The 19,793-nt window shown below is 44.7% G+C and overlaps 1 protein-coding gene across 3 annotated transcripts in view; it reads right to left on the bottom strand.

Annotated features, from left to right (window-relative positions):
- The window catches only part of ano10a (anoctamin 10a), a 43,138-nt gene extending 23,345 nt beyond the window's left edge, over positions 1-19,793 (bottom strand). For 2 of the 3 annotated variants that reach the window (XM_065027614.1, XM_065027613.1), the window contains exons 1-12: positions 19,700-19,791; positions 18,533-18,752; positions 17,239-17,398; positions 16,394-16,591; positions 15,970-16,104; positions 14,219-14,338; positions 13,433-14,002; positions 13,134-13,189; positions 12,955-13,029; positions 9,610-9,792; positions 8,983-9,174; positions 8,632-8,760 (exon numbers count right to left, since the gene is read on the bottom strand). In XM_065027614.1, the coding sequence (XP_064883686.1) occupies positions 8,632-8,760; positions 8,983-9,174; positions 9,610-9,792; positions 12,955-13,029; positions 13,134-13,189; positions 13,433-14,002; positions 14,219-14,338; positions 15,970-16,104; positions 16,394-16,591; positions 17,239-17,377 (1,797 nt within the window). In that variant the 5' untranslated portion in view covers positions 17,378-17,398; positions 18,533-18,752; positions 19,700-19,791. Of the gene's footprint in view, positions 1-8,631; positions 8,761-8,982; positions 9,175-9,609; positions 9,793-12,954; positions 13,030-13,133; positions 13,190-13,432; positions 14,003-14,218; positions 14,339-15,969; positions 16,105-16,393; positions 16,592-17,238; positions 17,399-18,532; positions 18,753-19,699 lie in introns of all 3 variants that reach the window. The other variant, XM_065027612.1, reaches the window with a different exon arrangement.

Here is a 19,793-nt window from a genome sequence, read left to right as displayed (position 1 = left end):
GTCTGTAATATACTCCATTGTCTGTAATATACTCCCTTTACTCCCCTGTCTGTAATATACTCCCTTTACTGTCTGTAATATACTCCCTTTACTCCCTTGTCTGTAATATACTCCCTTTACTCCCGTGTCTGTACTATACTCCCTTTACTCCCGTGTCTGTACTATACTCCCTTGTCTGTAATATACTCCCTTTACTCCCTTGTCTGTAATATACTCCCTTGTCTGTAATATACTCCCTTTACTCCCTTGTCTGTAATATACTCCCTTTACTCCCGTGTCTGTAATATACTCCCTTTACTCCCTTGTCTGTAATATACTCCCTTTACTCCCTTGTCTGTAATATACTCCCTTTACTCCCTTGTCTGTAATATACTCCCTTGTCTGTAATATACTCCCTTTACTCCCTTGTCTGTAATATACTCCCTTTACTCCCTTGTCTGTAATATACTCCCTTTACTCCCTTGTCTGTATAATACTCCCTTTACTCCCTTGTCTGTAATATACTCCCTTGTCTGTAATATACTCCCTTTACTCCCTTGTCTGTAATATACTCCCTTTACTCCCGTGTCTGTAATATACTCCCTTTACTCCCTTGTCTGTAATATACTCCCTTTACTCCCTTGTCTGTAATATACTCCCTTGTCTGTAATATACTCCCTTTACTCCCTTGTCTGTAATATACTCCCTTTACTCCCTTGTCTGTAATATACTCCCTTTACTCCCTTGTCTGTAATATACTCCCTTTACTCCCTTGTCTGTAATATACTCCCTTTACTCCTTGTCTGTAATATATCCCTTTACTCCCTTGTCTGTAATATACTCCCTTTACTCCCTTGTCTGTAATATACTCCCTTTACTCCCTTGTCTGTAATATACTCCCTTTACTCCCTTGTCTGTAATATACTCCCTTTACTCCCTTGTCTGTAATATACTCCCTTTACTCCCTTGTCTGTACTATACTCCCTTGTCTGTAATATACTCCCTTTACTCCCTTGTCTGTAATATACTCCCTTTACTCCCTTGTCTGTAATATACTCCCTTTACTCCCTTGTCTGTAATATACTCCCTTTACTCCCTTGTCTGTAATCTACTCCCTTTACTCCCTTGTCTGTAATATACTCCCTTTACTCCCTTGTCTGTAATATAACACACATTAATGATACATTTTAGTTGCCTATCCTGACGTGCCGTTTGTTCTATAGAAAGTATTTGACTGTTGTGAGCCACAGAAAGTATTTGAATATAGCCACAAAATTAAGGAAATTAGAAAGGGGTGGGGGATTTCAGCCAGAAAATACACTTGAAACAAATAGCCAAACGAAAACTGCAGATATTACTAGTGCTGGAGTAAAATGCTAAATATGTAAAAAGAGTGCCAGCCTCCACCACATGGACACACTGTGATCCATTGGTGGCTAAAGAAGAGCTATCTCTCTAACTCAGAGATAGGCCTACTGCTGCATTGGCCTATAGGCTATATCTTCCATCATCAACTAAGTTCATTACATAGGCCTAAAGCTGACAAATAAAAACAGTAGAAAATATCCTGATTAAAATGTTGGTTCTTTCAATCACATTAATCTCTGCTCCGCCTGTCTGCCTCCCTTTCTGTCTGTCTTGACTTAGTCTATTGGTAGAGAAGTTGTATCAACATTGTATCAAATCATCAACTGGGTCTGGCCAAAAGCTGTTGATAGGGAACGTGCAACACTGTATCAACTAGCCTATTCCAGCACCTTGAAGTTTCTGTGCCAGTGAACTCCGGACAGACAGCTGTGTTTTTTAATGACGTTTCCACTAGCTATATGGGATCATCAGATCATGATATTTCGCTTTTTCACACCAACGCTTGGTGATTATCGAGGCCGGGAGTGTTGGAAAGATTTTTCAAATTCTGAGGAACTATCTTTCACAATGGATGTTAAAAAACAAACAGACTTCGTTGACAATGTGAGGCGAAGAAAACATGACTGAGGAGCTCAGCTTATTATTTAAGAACATGAAACTCACGCCCCGCCTATGCATATACTAGTGATTTTGCTGTTTGTCAGTCGTCGTTGGCTGAGAAAAAGTTAAATGTGGACAGTTATTCTAACGTATTCAAAGTGCGCGGTAAGGACGCACGTCATTGCATCCTCCACCTGCATGTTCTGTTCAAATGAATTACCATCATCTAAAATGTGATTTCTGTCATTCTGAGCACCGTGGGCAGACACCCTAATCATATTGGACCAGTACATTTCGCAAATGTCTGTTACTTAAATGAAAATGCTGTAGGTCAAATGTCTGGCACCACATTTTCCTAACGGAAACCCTGACACACACACAGAGAGAGCTTAGGTAACATTTTCTAAAAATGTGTCACTGTTTGATAGCGAGAAATAAATTTACATATTTAAATCAAAACAGCAAAGTAAAAGCCACACTAGATGCAGTGTTCAGGGATTAAGTTGGTAAACAGCACACATCCCAAATGTCACCCTATTCCCTACATAGTGCACTACTTTTTGACCAGAGCACTATGGGCCCTTGCCAAACCTAGTGCACTAGCTATATAGGGATTAGATTGGTTGATACAGGGAATGCCTGTCAGTGCCCAGGGTCTGGGGCATGGCAAACCTGCTGCTGGATTCTAATCTGATTATCTGAAAAACACCTTCAACTGGGATTGGCTCTCTGACTCCCTGCCTTTAACCCTCATGGAGAAAGTGACAACAAAGACTACTGATGTGTTTTACTAGCATAAATAGTTTAGGCTTTATCTGGGAATAGGATGGAAGGTAAAACATAAATATTTCCTCCCGATTTCTCCTTGTTCCGTGGAATGTTTATTCCATCTAAATTTTAAAAAGTATAGTCAGTCTGTGCTTTGGTCAACGGATAATGCATGAAAGGGTAGGTTAACATGAACTATAACTCTATTACATAATCTGTGCAAATGTACAAACACATTCAACTTGACAATGACAACAGCATTTTAGTGTGTGCAAACTTGGTGTAATAATCTTTACATGTAGGCTAATCATTACATCTAGGAATGTTCCATCAATCCCATGTCTAGTGACCGCTTAGACTGGGAGCAGTGCATCAGAGAGGCAGAGGTTGGAGAGAATGCCTGGCCAGGATGCCCTGACTGCCAAGGCATCATCAAGTGTTTCAATTACTCCTGATCCTTAGCCTTCTCTTCTCTCTCCCCTCCTTCCGACCGTCTCTGTGTCCGTGGCTCGGCTACACTGTTGCCTGGTTACTGCTCTGTGAAGTATGCCATGCTGTACAGTAATTACCCAGGTATCACCTGCTCAACAATGAGCCCTGTCCCAGCCAATCACAGACAGGACAGAGGAATAACAGCTAGCCAGGAGAGCGAGACAGACAGAGCCGAAGGGCCCTCGTAACATTTTGCATTGACTAGACTGAGTCCATGGCCTTTAAAACACAAACTTATGCAAGATAGATCACATGTATGGAAGTTAGCCTATCAATGCGCCATTATATGGTGGTGAAGAAATCAAATTCCACAAGATACATTTTTCTCATTTGATGCTACAGATGTTTTTTTAATTGGGGGGGGGGTAGTATTTTCCCCAGCCTCCTCCTATATGATCCAGTGGTCTGTTCCCCACTCTCCTCCTATGTGATCCAGTGGTCTGGTCCCCACTCTCCTCCTATGTGATCCAGTGGTCTGTTCCCCACTCTCCTCCTATATGATCCAGTGGTCTGGTCCCCACTCTCCTCCTATGTGATCCAGTGGTCTGGTCCCCACTCTCCTCCTATGTGATCCAGTGGTCTGGTCCCCACTCTCCTCCTATGTGATCCAGTGGTCTGTTCCCCACTCTCCTCCTATATGATCCAGTGGTCTGGTCCCCACTCTCCTCCTATATGATCCAGTGGTCTGGTCCCCACTCTCCTCCTATATGATCCAGTGGTCTGGTCCCCACTCTCCTCCTATGTGATCCAGTGGTCTGGTCCCCACTCTCCTCCTATGTGATCCAGTGGTCTGTTCCCCACTCTCCTCCTATATGATCCAGTGGTCTAGTGGTCTGGTCCCCACTCTCCTCCTATGTGATCCAGTGGTCTGGTCCCCACTCTCCTCCTATGTGATCCAGTGGTCTGTTCCCCACTCTCCTCCTATGTGATCCAGTGGTCTGTTCCCCACTCTCCTCCTATATGATCCAGTGGTCTGGTCCCCACTCTCCTCCTATATGATCCAGTGGTCTGGTCCCCACTCTCCTCCTATGTGATCCAGTGGTCTGTTCCCCACTCTCCTCCTATATGATCCAGTGGTCTGTTCCCCACTCTCCTCCTATATGATCCAGTGGTCTGACTCTCCTCTATATGATCCAGTGGTCTGGTCCCCACTCTCCTCCTATGTGATCCAGTGGTCTGGTCCCCACTCTCCTCCTATGTGATCCAGTGGTCTGTTCCCCACTCTCCTCCTATGTGATCCAGTGGTCTGTTCCCCACTCTCCTCCTATATGATCCAGTGGTCTGGTCCCCACTCTCCTCCTATATGATCCAGTGGTCTGGTCCCCACTCTCCTCCTATGTGATCCAGTGGTCTCCCCACTCTCCTCCTATATGATCCAGTGGTCTGTTCCCCACTCTCCTCCTATATGATCCAGTGGTCTGTTCCCCACTCTCCTCCTATATGATCCAGTGGTCTGGTCCCCACTCTCCTCCTATATGATCCAGTGGTCTGGTCCCCACTCTCCTCCTATATGAGTGGTCTGGTCCCCACTCTCCTCCTATATGATCCAGTGGTCTGGTCCCCACTCTCCTCCTATATGATCCAGTGGTCTGGTCCCCACTCTCCTCCTATATGATCCAGTGGTCTGTTCCCCACTCTCCTCCTATATGATCCATACTCTCCTCCTATATGATCCAGTGGTCTGGTCCCCACTCTCCTCCTATATGATCCAGTGGTCTCCTCCAGTGGTCTGGTCCCCACTCTCCTCCTATATGATCCAGTGGTCTGGTCCCCACTCTCCTCCTATATGATCCAGTGGTCTGTTCCCCACTCTCCTCCTATATGATCCAGTGGTCTGTTCCCCACTCTCCTCCTATATGATCCAGTGGTCTGGTCCCCACTCTCCTCCTATATGATCCAGTGGTCTGGTCCCCACTCTCCCCTATATGATCCAGTGGTCTGGTCCCCACTCTCCTATGTGATCCAGTGGTCTGGTCCCCACTCTCCTCCTATGTGATCCAGTGGTCTGTTCCTCCTCCTATGTGATCCAGTGGTCTGTTCCCCACTCTCCTCCTATATGATCCAGTGGTCTGGTCCCCACTCTCCTCCTATATGATCCAGTGGTCTGGTCCCCACTCTCCTCCTATATGATCCAGTGGTCTGGTCCCCACTCTCCTCCTATATGATCCAGTGGTCTGTTCCCCACTCTCCTCCTATATGATCCAGTGGTCTGTCCCCACTTCCCCATCCTCTCCCCCTCCTATATGATCCAGTGGTCTGGTCCCCACTCTCCTCCTATATGATCCTCCTCCTATATGATCCAGTGGTCTGGTCCCCACTCTCCTCCTATATGATCCCCTGGTCCCCACTCTCCTCCTATATGATCCAGTGGTCTGGTCCCCACTCTCCTCCTATATGATCCAGTGGTCTGGTCCCCACTCTCCTCCTATATGATCCAGTGGTCTGGTCCCCACTCTCCTCCTATATGATCCAGTGGTCTGTTCCCCACTCTCCTCCTATATGATCCAGTGGTCTGTTCCCCACTCTCCTCCTATATGATCCAGTGGTCTGTTCCCCACTCTCCTCCTATATGATCCAGTGGTCTGTTCCCCACTCTCCTCCTATATGATCCAGTGGTCTGGTCCCCACTCTCCTCCTATATGATCCAGTGGTCTGGTCCCCACTCTCCTCCTATATGATCCAGTGGTCTGGTCCCCACTCTCCTCCTATATGATCCAGTGGTCTGGTCCCCACTCTCCTCCTATGTGATCCAGTGGTCTGGTCCCCACTCTCCTCCTATATGATCCAGTGGTCTGTCCCCACTCTCCCATGATCCAGTGGTCTGGTCCCCACTCTCCTCCTATATGATCCAGTGGTCTGGTCCCCACTCTCCTCTATATGATCCTCCTATATGATCCAGTGGTCTGTTCCCCACTCTCCTCCTATATGATCCAGTGGTCTGGTCCCCACTCTCCTCCTATATGATCCAGTGGTCTGGTCCCCACTCTCCTCCTATATGATCCAGTGGTCTGGTCCCCACTCTCCTCCTATATGATCCAGTGGTCTGGTCCCCACTCCCTATATGATCCAGTGGTCTGGTCCCCACTCTCCTCCTATATGATCCAGTGGTCTGGTCCCCACTCTCCTCCTATATGATCCAGTGGTCTGTTCCCCACTCTCCTCCTATGTGATCCAGTGGTCTGGTCCCCACTCTCCTCCTATATGATCCAGTGGTCTGTCCCCACTCTCCTCCTATATGATCCAGTGGTCTGGTCCCACAACACAAGTCACTGCACTGTAGTACTGTCTGCACCTCAAAGGTCAAATGAGGTATTGTACAGCAGCAACATATCACTCTGTGTCGTAGAGCTGGATTGACTCAGAAAGACCTGTTCTCTGTATCTTAGAGCAGGACTGACATCCCTGACAGAAGCCACTAGAGGCCCTAATAGCCATATCCTGCTCTGCTTCCTGTAACTGGCTTGGTTATTATGGCAGCATTCTAAATGGTACACTATTTCCCTATAGTGCACTACATTTTACCATGGCCCATAGGGGAGTATATGGAATAGGGTGCCATTTGGGATGCAGGCTATATGTGCGCAACATTGACTGCCTCTGTAGCACTACTCATAGTATATCATCTAGATATTCATAGAATATAATCTAGATATTCATAGAATAGAATCTAGATATTTATAGCCTCTGCCACAGTGTATCATGTGGATCAGTGATTCATGAATATTTCTCAAATCGTTTCTGGCAGATATTTTGCGGTGATTATGTATTGACAACGTTCAATGAATACATAAACAAACAATGCATCCAGAAAGGATCAGTGTGTGTGTACCCTGTCCCTGCATGCTGAATAGCAGGGCTGGTTCTGCTGCTCCAGTCTGTAATGGACTGAATCATCTGGCAGGGAGACGCCAACCCACAGATCTACAGGAAATGTGCTGCTTGGCAGCAGTGTGAAACGTGCCTGGATGTACAATAAGCTAGTGAGGTAGGTTCATCTCTCTCAGCTACTACCCTCACTTCTCCTTCTCTCGCAACCTTGTGCTCTCTCCTATTTCTCTCTCTTGTTTTCTTTATCCCTCCCTCACGATCTCTCTCTCTTTCTCATGCGCAGACAACCAGACAGTAATCCAGTGTGATAACCCCTGTGCTGTAGATTTGTGTGACATCACATGTTCTACAGAGTGAGGTGGATTGCAGAGACAGAGAGAGAAAATAAGCCCTGATCCACCCTGCTCTCTGCAGCAGCTCACCTCCGTGCCAACTTCAGCCTGAGCCACTGAGGTTAGAGGTCACGGCATTATATTACCACACAGCATCAAGGCCTGAGCAGCCGAGCACAGAGCCCAGGCACAGAGTATACAGGCCACACACGCTCTTCATTCTCACAGGCTGGTCAGGGCAACTCCCTGGGCGCTGGAGACATACAGTATGTGCAGGAGGAGGTGTGTTGTATTTACTGCTGCCTATCTGGTTGTCCATGATTCTGTCTGTATTGCTGCTGGTCTGTATTAGCTGGTGCAAAGACAGGAAATCAATAAATGCACAAATCTGAAGTGTTTGAACCGCAGTAAAGGGATTGTCATACGCAGTTAGTATTAAGAGAACTGGTTTACTTGCTCTGCGGCAGTTCTGTAGACAAATGCAAAAACTATTTTCAACCAAACATGCACCCATGACCTCGTTTCAAATCCATAAAAATACAATGTTGTTTAGCATATAGATAAAACACACTAGAATGGCCTCTAAGGACTAATAAAATAAGTGTATTCTATTCTAATGAACTACCTCTCCTTTGCTTCAGGCCCCCCCTCTGCTCTTTTTTGTCTTAGTTATTTTAAGCATTTTCTCTCGAGGGCTGGAGGTGCATGCGGAGGATGTTGCACAACGAGCTCCCCCAATTGGGATCCTAACAAACGTGGACTGACTGGAGTTATTCTGGGTCTGGAAGCTCTAACAGTGCATCTTCCACACATATCTCCCCCACTAACACAGGTCCTATCTATTGGCCTACCCTCTGTACTCTTACCTGCTTACAGCTGCACTCAAAGACACAGTGGAGGAGACGAGACAAGACCTACAGTACAGCCAGGACATAAACACCCTGTCATCATCATCTTTACACACGCTACCAAAGCAGCAAGGATGGAGCTCTCATTCTATGACTCCCTGGCACCATCTGCTGGCCAGCCTGCTTCAACTCTATTCTGCTGGCCAGCCTGCTTCAACTCTATTCTGCTGGCCAGCCTGCTTCAACTCTATTCTGCTGGCCAGCCTGCTTCAACTCTATTTAGGCGCAAGAAGCACCAAAACAGACACAATCTTGGAAATAAGTTTCATTCGATTTTAAAATGAGTAGGAAATGATTGCATACATGTCTAGTCAGATTGTGTGTGAAGAGTGAGAGGTGTGAAAATGGTACAGTACCTCGAAGCCCACCACCCACATTATGAGCTGTGTCTCTGACTCTGGGAAATAGGACTTGACTTGGGGGGACATGCCAATCAAGGCACAGTTGGTCACCACGGCGATCACACTCATGGCCTCAAAGGCAAGCTGGAAGAAAAGAAAACACAGGAACTTTCCCCCTCTGACTGGTCTCCCTTTCCTTCCTATCCACCACAGTTCAAAACAATCATCACAGTTAGACATTAACCTTTTTATCCTTGAAAACGTATCTCCTTTAATTATCAAATAAAGTCAATCAAACCAACCAACCACACTAAATGTACTATAGAGAACTAAACAGAGTAGAAAGAGCTATTAGGTCAGCCTTACCTGCCACACCCCTATATTGGCTGCAGGCTCAGAGAAGGGTCTTTTGAACACCTTGCACATCTTGAAGGCATCCGAGTAGACCTCTGTGACGTTGTTGAGCACCACCAGCACCGCGGCCAGAGGGTAGACACAGGAGAACAGACTGACATAGCCAAACAGCAGGAACAGCTCCAGGTAGTCATCAAATGTTCCCTTAATAGAACACAACAGAGTTTATACAGATTCATGAGGTTAGACTAGAGCATTACAATACCCACTTCAGCCACTGGACTCTTCATCTATGTCTGTCTAAACACTGCAGTAACATTTCACTTGATGGGGGTATTCTGTGTATAAGGCAAGCATAACAGCATAACCAATCAAGACCGTGGTTAAGAGCGTTGGGCCAGAAACCGAAAGGTTGCTGGTTCGAATCCCCAATCCGACTAGGTGAAAAATCTGTCGATGTGCCCTTGAGCAAGGAATGAACGATAATTGCTCCTGTAAGTCACTCTGGATGAGAGCGTCTGCTAAATGACTCAAATGTATTGTAAAGATACTGCAACGAACATGAAGGTATCATTCACATTCATCACAACCTTCCTAGTTACACATTCATTCCCCCATAACTTGAGTCCTGCAACTCACCAGGTAGGTGCTCATGTCTGCCTCCAGCTTGACCTGCTCAGAGAGGGGCAGCTCCTTGTCTTCCATGGTTTTTATCATCCTCTTATGGGCCTTCTTGTTCCTCCTCCTCTGGAGCCAGTAGGGCAGGAAGGCCTCCATGATCTGGTTCAGGATCTGAGACGTTATCAGCAGCGTGGCCAGACTCTGAAAGGAAATAAAAGAGGATATTGATAGTAGATAGTAGTAGCAGCAGTAGTATGAGTAGTAGCAGTAGTAACAGTAGCAGTAGTATGAGTAGCTGCAGTAGTATGAGTAGTAACAGTAGTAGTAGCAGTAGTAGTAGCAGTAGTATGAGTATCAGCAGTAGTATGAGTAGTAACAGTAGTAGTAGTATGAGTAGCAGCCATAGTAACAGTGGCAGTAGCAGTAGTATGAGTAGTATCAGTAGTATGAGTAGTAGCAGTAGTATGAGTAGCAGCAGTAGTATGAGTAGCAGCAGTAGTATGAGTAGCAGCAGCAGTAGTAGTAACAGTAGTATGAGTAGCAGCAGTAGTATGAGTAGTAGCAGCGTTCATCCACCTCTGGCCTGCTCGCCTCCCTACCACTGAGGAAGTACAGTTCCCGCTCAGCCCAGTCAAAACTGTTCGCTGCTCTGGCCCCCCAATGGTGGAACAAACTCCCTCACGACGCCAGGACAGCGGAGTCAATCACCACCTTCCGGAGACACCTGAAACCCCACCTCTTTCAGGAATACCTAGGATAGGATAAAGTAATCCTTCTCCCCCCTTAAAAGACCTAGATGCACTATTGTAAAGTGGCTGTTCCACTGGATGTCATAAGGTGAAAGCACCAATTTGTAAGTCGCTCTGGATAAGAGCGTCTGCTAAATGACTTAAATGTAAATGCAGTAGTAGCAGTAGTATGAGTAGCAGCAGTATGAGTAGCAGCAGTAGTATGAGTAGCAGCAGTAGTATGAGTAGCAGCAGTAGTAACAGTAGTAGTAACAGGAGTAGCAGCAGTATGAGTAGCAGCAGTAGTATGAGTAGCAGTAGCAGCAGTAGTATGAGTAGCAGCAGCAGCAGTAGTAGCAAGTAGTAGCAGTATGAGTAGCAGCAGTAGTAGTAACAGTAGTAGTAAGTAGTAGCAGTATGCAGTAGCAGCAGTATGAGTAGCAGCAGCAGTAGCAGCAGTATGAGTAGCAGCAGTATGAGTGGCAGTAGTATGAGTAGCAGCAGTAGTAGTAGTAGCAGCAGTAGCAGTAGTGTATGGCAGCAGTAGTATGAGTAGCAGCAGTAGTATGAGTAGCAGCAGTAGTAACAGTAGTAGTAACAGCAGTATGAGTAGCAGCAGTATGAGTAGCAGCAGTAGTATGAGTAGTAGTAGTAGTATGAGTAGCAGCAGTAGCAGCAGTAGTATGAGTAGCAGCAGTAGTATGAGTAGCAGCAGTAGTAACAGTAGTAGTAACAGCAGTATGAGTAGCAGCAGTATGAGTAGCAGCAGTAGTATGAGTAATAGTAGTATCTGTAGTAGCAGCATCATTAGTAGCAGCAGCAGCAGTATTAGTAGCAGCAGCAGTACAAATAGTAGCAGCAGCAGGATAAGTAGTAGCAGCAGGATAAGTAGTAGCAGCAGCAGTAGTAGTAGGTATGAGTAGTAGCAGCAGTAGCAGTAGTAGCAGGATAAGTAGTAGCAGCAGGATAGTAGTAGTAGTAGTAGCAGGATGTAGTAGCAGCAGGATAAGTAGTAGCAGCAGGATAAGTAGTAGCAGCAGGATAAGTAGTAGCAGCAGGATAAGTAGTAGCAGCAGGATAAGTAGTAGCAGCAGGATAAGTAGTAGCAGCAGGATAAGTAGTAGCAGCAGGATAAGTAGTAGCAGCAGGATAAGTAGTAGCAGCAGGATAAGTAGTAGCAGCAGCAGCAGTAGTAGCAACAGCAGAAATAGTAGTCTCTCTCTCTCTCTCCCACTCCCTAGGACCATGCCTCAGGACTACCTGGCATGATGACTCCTTGCTGTCCCCAGTCCACCTGTCCGTGCTGCTGCTCGTGCTGCTATGGAACCCTGACCTGTTCACCGGACGTGCTACCTGTCCCAGACCTGCTGTTTTCAACTCTCTAGAGACAGCAGGAGCAGTAGAGATACTCTGAGGGATCAGCTATGAAAAGCCAACTGACATTTACTCCTGAGGTGCTGACCTGTTGCACCATCGAAAACCACTGTGATTATTATTAGTTGACCCTGCTGGTCATATATGAACATTTGACCATCTTGGCCATGTTCTGTTATAATCTCCACCCGGCACAGCCAGAAGAGGACTGGCCACCCCTCATAGCCTAGATCCTCTCTAGGTTTCTTCCTAGGTTCTGGCCTTTCTAGAGAGTTTTTCCTAGCCACTGTGCTTCTACACCTGCATTGCTTGCTGTTTGGGGTTTTAGGCTGGGTTTCTGTACAGCACTTTGTGACATCAGCTGATGTAAGAAGGGCTTTATAAATACATTTGATTGATTGATAGCAGAAGCAGCAGAAGCAGCAGCAGCAACAGAAGTAGCAGCAGCAACAGAAGTAGCAGTAGCAGCAACAGAAGTAGCAGCAGTAGTAGCTGCAGTAAACAACTCTGGTTGCATCCCAAATGGTACACTTTTCCATTTACAATGCACTACTTTACACCAGGGCTCTAGGGCTGTGGTCAAAAGTAGTGCACTATATAGGGAATAGGGTGATTTAGACAGAAAATGAAACACAATAACAGCATTGGGGATATTGCTAGTAGTGAGAGCCTTATATATCTATCGCTGTCTCTGTTGCTAGTGCCTCTAGCCGTCCATGTCTGGAATGATGGATCACTTGAATCGGAACATCTAAGGCCAAAGGCCAGTAGTGACCAATGATGTGTATAAACTCTGGATTGCTGATGCTATGTATTGGCCATTTGAGAGGCTTTGAAGCCACCGGTTGGCCATATTGGAATGGAATTCTACAGTGTTGAAATTCAATAGGACAGAATTACATGTATTTAAGAATTACATGTATTTAAGAATGACATGTATTTAAGATGTTTTGTTGTTGTAGTAGTAGTGGAGACAGTAACAATAGAACTAAAAAAATATATATATATATTTATACATACAAAGATTTTTTTTATATCTTTGTTTTGTTTTATGTTTTGCTAACATATAATATAAAATGATGCATTTGTGTCCGTAATATGTCAAAAACTTTAACATTAACATTAACACATGCATTTCTATAGCTTCCAAAATCTTGTTTACAATGAAGGAGGGTTACCAAGATGGCTGCGCGGTGGCTTCAATACAGCGCCCCCTGTTAGTCATCCAGGGTATATATACACATCATTGGTAGTGACCCACCTGTCTGAGAAGCACCATATCCTGCATCACAAAGGCAATGTAGAATAGGGAGGCAAAACAGTTGAAGAAGTTGAACTGGGGAGAGAAGATGACAAGTAAACTGTTAACAAAAGGATTTTCAAAATCAATTTTTAACTTGAAATGATCATGGAAACAAACCAATTTCATGTATGACTCACCACAAGTACTTTAAGGACCAGGTGATTTTGAAATGTTGACTCAAGCCTGTGGTTTTCTAAAGCAAAAATAACATTGACTTCATAAACAGTGTGTTTTTCTATCAAGTCAACAACTCTCCCTACAGTCAGCAAAAGAACAAGAGGAACACAGGAAACACCACTGTAGCATTAAGACAATGTATTTTTAGCCTCAATGATGTGTGTTCTGTTGTTTTCTGCATTGTTAAAACAACATTGTATGTATTATAAAATATGAGCTAAAAATGCATTCATCCACCCACCCATCCAATCCCACTCACCCCAGCCAGTGAGGAACTCTGCAGCATAGCGGTATATGAGGTTCATGATCTCTATAACCACAGCGTAGATAATACTGGGGATAAAAAGTAGCAGTCCTGTCCAGAAGGTAGGCTCCTCATCATGGATCATCAAGGCCCAGCCCTCCATGTCAAAGTAGATCATCATGACGTACAGAGACAGGTAGAGGCACAGCAGCACAAAGGGAACAGACACCAGGTAGATCCTCAGCTGACGCTTGGCGTTTGAGTAGAGTGGCTCCGCCCGCCCCGTGACGGGGTTGACGCCCAAGACGCCGTGGAAGCCCGGCCTCGGCTCCTCGAAGGCTTTCTTCCTGCTCAGGGTGCCCCATCCGTACGCCAGCGAAGCGCTGAGGCGCTTCCACAACTCCAGGATCACCGTGCACCACACCAGGTTGAAGCCGGCGAACACCGTGAACTTGTCGTAGTTCTCCCAGTCGAAGAGGTAGTATGGTATCCCTATGAGGGCCATGGGGATCAGGGCCAAGGTGAAATACTCCAGGAAACCAAAGTAGAGTGCCATACCCTCACCAAAGTAGTGCCTGATGTCATCTGGAAGGACCATGGGGAATCATGGGGAGGATTTAGTCACAAACAAGCTATTAGAAGGTTCTTAGAATGTTCCATGTCTTGTACATGGTGATAGCCTAATCATTGGATATACTCCAGTGAAGTTCATATTGAAAGAGATGGAGAACACTAAGATAATACTGTGTAGCCTTAGGATTCAAAGGGCAAAATGATCAAGCCATGGCAACTGTAACTTACCAAGAGGCTGGAAGGACAACTTGATCTTTTTGAACCAGGAAAAGGAAAGCCTTTTGAGTTCCTCCTTCTCATGCAGAGGGAAAACTTGGACAAGGATCCCCTTTGATTGCATTCTGCGTACTGAGATTACATTAAAAACAGAAGAGTCAGTCCATTCACATCCCCCCAGTCTCCTGACGCTATTTGTCATGTGATTCTAGCCATCTTTATTAGATAAACATAATGAAACTTGAACTAGTGGCCCATGTCAGTGTTTCCCCAACTCCAGTACCTCCAACAGAACATGTTGTTACAGCCTCAGACAAACTCACCTGGTTCAACTCATTGAGGGCTTGATGATTAGTTGACAAGTTGAATCAGGTGTGTTTGTCTGGGACTACAATAACAAATGTGTACTGTTGGGGGTACTGGAGAACCGGGGTTGGGAAAAGCTGGCCTATGCAGACCTATGCTCTTTTGGTGAGAGATAATTCCCGAGTTAAGTTGCTGAAGTGCTAAAAATGACTGAGAACATTGGCTACTTGAGAGCAATGAAAACAGTTGAGTTTGAACTGTTAACTTTCCTCATAATGAGAGAAAGCTTAGTTTTCTGAAACAATAACATACAGACAATGGTGGGGGCCCACATACGTACTAGTATATTTGTATAAAAATAAAAAGCTTTAATTTCACGTCATTTCTTGACAAAATTATTTCCAAAACGTTGCATTATTTTTCTAAACAATTGGTTAAGCTGAATAGCAGTCTATCTGCTCAGCAAGAGCATTGACTCCTTATCTCGTATTTGAATAATCCACTGACATTTGCATATTTATTGTCCTTATTGCTGACTCTGATGGGGAGACAATGTGAGGATTATGTATGTTATGTTTCAAATATGGAATTGGCTTCAGACCTGGGTTCAAATAGTATTGGTTTTCATGTGTGCTGAACTTGACTGAGCCATGCATAAGATCTATACACCTGACTGACATCAGCATGATGGAAAAGGAACAGGGATTCGTTGGGCCAGGTGATGTTTTTACACTTCTCAATTGTCCAGTATTGGTGATTGCATCCCAACTGGAGCTGCTTCTTGTCTTTAGCTGATAGGAGTGGAACCCAGTGTGGTTGTCTGCTGCAATAGCCTATCCGTGACAAGGACCGACGAGTTGTGCGTTCCGAGATGACGTTCTGTGCCGTTATTTACCTGTTTGTGGCCCGCCTGTTAGCTTGTACGATTCTTGCTATTCTCCTTCGACCTCTCATCAACGAGCCGTTTTTACCCACAGGACTGACGCTGACTGGATGTTTTTTGTTTGTCGTACCATTCTCGGTAAACCCTTGACACTGTCATGCATGAAAATATACTGGAACCGGCACGCCTGGCACCGACGATCATACCACGCTCAGTCGCTTTGCCCATTCTAACGTTCAATCGATCAGTAACTGAATGCCTCGCTGCCTGTCTGCCTGCTTTATTACAGCAAGCCACGGCCACATGACTCACTGTCTGTAGGAGCGCACTATTTTGGTGAACGGAGTGGTGTACCTAATAAACTGCCCACAGTGTTAATGGCTCTGAGCTTCCCTAGCACAATGGAACCAATGGAATAGTCACAAAAGTCCAAACCCTGCCCATCTGGCATTCCAATCCAGGCAGCAGGCTCAGAGTATTTGAAAGAAAATGTATACTATTTGAACCCAGGTTTGATGACTGTGCACCCAGTGTTTCAGTGTGGCTGAGGTCATAGGGTCAGTGGTGTACTTACTGACTGACTTCCCTGGATACAGTTTCATCTTCGGATATCCAGGCACGTGGGCCTCATCCTTGGCCCTCAGGTTGTCCAGTTCATGTTTTATGATGTATTGACACTCTGCCATGCTCAGAAAACCATCCCCATCACCTGTAGTATAGAGACACAGACAATTAACACAATTAATCACTTTACAATACATTAACGTGCTCTTACACTAGTGTAGTAATGGTGTTTATTTAAACAACATGCTGTATTTACATATCAATCTAGTTATTGTAATTGTATAGTAATATAGTTGTAATAATATAATACAGAACATTTAAAATACTATTCATCATCTATAGTACATTCACAGTTTATTATGTATGCATCACTAATGGCACCCTATGCGATAAGGAATAGGGCGCCATTTGTGACGTACTGTACCCTAGATTACCTTGGAACTCTTTGAAGTTGTGCTTGTTGGCATACGTGAAGCCTCTCATGGAGCCGTCGTTGAACTCCTTGAAGAGGCCCACGTCCTCAGCTCCGTATAGGAGCCTTTGCCAGGAGGCCCCCACCACATACACATTGGGGTTGTCCTTCTCCGTGCCCTGAGCCCCTGGAGTCAGCTGCTCCACCAGCAGCTCAGCCCCTAACACAGCAGAGGAATCAGGACAGGTATGAAGGCATCAATAGACTAGGTGTTCATCCCAAATTACACCCTATTCCCTTTATAGTGCACTACTTTTGACCAGGGCTCAGGTCAAAAGTAGTGCACTATGTAGGGAATAGGGTGCCATTTTGGGATGTAACCTAGGACAACCATATTGTATCAACAGAGCCAGACTGACTGGTTAATAGATACAGTAACTAAAAGGGACCTTCACACTATTGTACTGTACCGTGCTCTTTTCAGTGAGTATTTCACGATATAAGTGATAAGGTCAGCCTGCTTTGTTTTCACATAGCTTATGGCATCAGGCCCGTATTCATAAAGGGAGAGCTGATCTAGGGTCAGTTTTGCTATTTAGATCATAATAATATTTTATAAACAGATCCTAGATCAGCACTCCTACTCTGAGACGCTTTGTGGAAACGGGCCCAGATATGTTATCAGATCAGTTTCGCTCACTTTCAGAGAGCACGATAGAGTGAAAGCCAAATCTTTAACATTTGTATAAAAGAGAGGAAGCAGAGGCAATTTGAAAAGCGATGGAGAGAAGACTGTTTCAACTGTTGGGAAGCTTCAAATCTCTGTTCCCAATATACAGTAGGTAAGCTAAGCTCAATGTACTGTACCTCCATCTTGCTGCTTGTCTCTGACCCTGTTTAGTAACCATGCGATGGCTTCCTCTTTGGTTTCCGAAACCAACTCGATGACCACCAGAGGTGCAAATGTTGAGCCATCACTGTCATACACTGACAAGCTTTTTTGCATTTTCCCCTCTCCCTGTGAAGCCTGGGGAGAGACAAGATAGGAAACAAATGAATTAAACATGACTGCCTACAAGGACCAAAAGGACAAGGCCAGAATAGCATTCTTCAGTTTTGAACATCCGAGTATCGGTGTACAGTGACAATATGTTTTACATAGCCTAAATACATAAACAACATTGGCTATTTAAATCTATAAAATAAAATATCAGTTGTTGCACATACAAATGTTGCTATAGGTAACCAAATTACTTATTGCTCCTCTTGCAAATGTGAGTTGCAGCACCTTTACCTGGCCTAAAACAATCTTATATTACCTAACAAGGTGTGGTATGTTCAGGGGTTCAGCCTTGAGGCGTTTTACTAGTCTGAGTACCAGTCTCTTTAGCTAACATTCCACTCCTTGCCACTCCTTGTCATTGCCAAAAAAGCTGGCCTTTCAGCAATCTCAACGTTCAATAGAGAGAAATAGTAATGGCGTCTTTTTGTATGCACTAACTCCGCCATAGCTCGCTGGACAGAGCTTATGGGAAAACGAATGAAGTTTTGTAGGTTTTTTGGGCTAAAGAGACTGGTCTGATTCAGACGGGTTGGGTTAAATGCAGAAGACAAATTTCAGTTGACTGGATTCAGTTGCACAACTAACTAACTAGGTATCCCCCTTTACCTTTCACAGGCTAGCTTTTTACAGTCTGAAGTCGTTAACTTCTGAAGTTGCCTTCATATTCTAAAACGCCTTCTCTTTAAGTCATTCTTATGGCTTGGGTTCAGCCCAACTGATTGATGTCATTCGACTGTTTACTTTAGACGTTGAATCACAACGGCTTAAAAACAGATATCCCATGTATTAAAGAGGTTAAAATGTAATTTGCTCCTAAATCTGAATCTGAATATCAGCTAAAGCTGGCTAGTGACAGTGACAGCTGAGTGTTTTGGTGTGAGAGAGGGCGGGGCATGAACCGCACGTTCGTTGCAGTATCGATGGGTGGCTATAAACACTGTTACAGGGTATACTCATGATTGCTTTACTCTGAAGAAATGTGTTGAGCTTTGACGTAACATTGTCACGTACAACTGGGGAAACATTTGACGCAAATCGGAAAAGTAGATACCGGTAGGCCTTTTACATCAACAAATCTCTATAAACAAGGCTACTCACCACGTGCTTCGTTCGCTGGCGCAATAAGGTCCACTTTTAAATGTTTCCCACAATGCCAAGTCGACAATAAATACCTATTTCGAATCTTCTATTGTCTTGAGAAATCAGAAGAGTTGCTTGACTTCTGCCTCTCCACGTCACTGGCACTGACAGGCAAGCGCCGCTGTAGACTTCAGCCCGCAGTTATCACACCCACCAACGTGCTTTGCTGTGTGTAGGCCTACATAGCATAGAGATAGTTAGAGGACGCAACATTGTATCTGTCTTATTATGGCGTCTGTGAGAGCATGGGCAGTGTAGTCACTTTTGTTCTTCTGCTACTTCTATGAGATAGTAAACGAACTGAAAGGGTGCATACTGCCACCTGGAGTGTGTTGTTTGAAAAGGTACAAAGCCAAGGTTGGTGATTGAATGCCAGCTGCAGTTATGGAATGTTTGCTCACAAGTATAATTCATTGGCTGATCCCTCCTGATGATCTGAATGGAATTATGTGTTCATTCCTTAACCCATAAGAAGTCCCACCCCAATGAATACTTCAAAATAGTGAAAGTCTTCAAATGCGCTGCCCATGCTTAGACCGGTTTTTGGGCACTAGAGTCCTGTATCTATCTCTATGGAACAGAGGCAAGTAAATCACGACAGGAACACTTTCAATGGGGCTTCCTCATTTGAATAGGATTCTAACACGTTTTTCTAGTAGGACAGGCATACGGCATATGTCTTTATTATGAAAAAAAAAAATACAGTAGTTATAATGTTGACAATATTATTTTAACCTTTATTTAACTAGGAATGTCAATAAAGAACAAACTCTTATTTACAATGGGGAACAGCGGGTTAACTGCCTTGTTCAGGGGCAGAACGATAGATGTTTACCTAGTCTGCTCAGGGATTCGACCCAGCAACCTTTCGGTTACTGGTCCAACGCTCTAGTGGTTACCTGCTTTGTGGTTAGACTAAACCTCACCAGACAATCAGGTGAGGGTTATTATGATTATTGTCTTGCTCCCAGGATACAAGTATTGGTTCTTGTTAGTTTGGTTTGGCTAGTTTATTATTACTATTGAGGTTGTCATATAAAACACAGAATCCATAGCATTGTCTCTGATAAGAGCCTATCGAATACGACTACCAATTTTTGTGTAAATAATTGTATTTGACCATACCAGAGTTCATTTGTGGCGTGTGTGTGTATCTTCCGCAATATCACGTCCCACAGCGTCAGTAAAAAAAGTCGCGTTCTTCTTCAGGGGTGTATTA

Source organism: Oncorhynchus nerka, linkage group LG14, assembly GCF_034236695.1.
Source record: "Oncorhynchus nerka isolate Pitt River linkage group LG14, Oner_Uvic_2.0, whole genome shotgun sequence".
Classification (NCBI taxonomy): Eukaryota; Metazoa; Chordata; class Actinopteri; order Salmoniformes; family Salmonidae; genus Oncorhynchus; species Oncorhynchus nerka.
The sequence above is the reverse complement of the archived record's forward strand: the minus strand, read 5'-3'. Positions and strand labels throughout refer to the sequence as shown.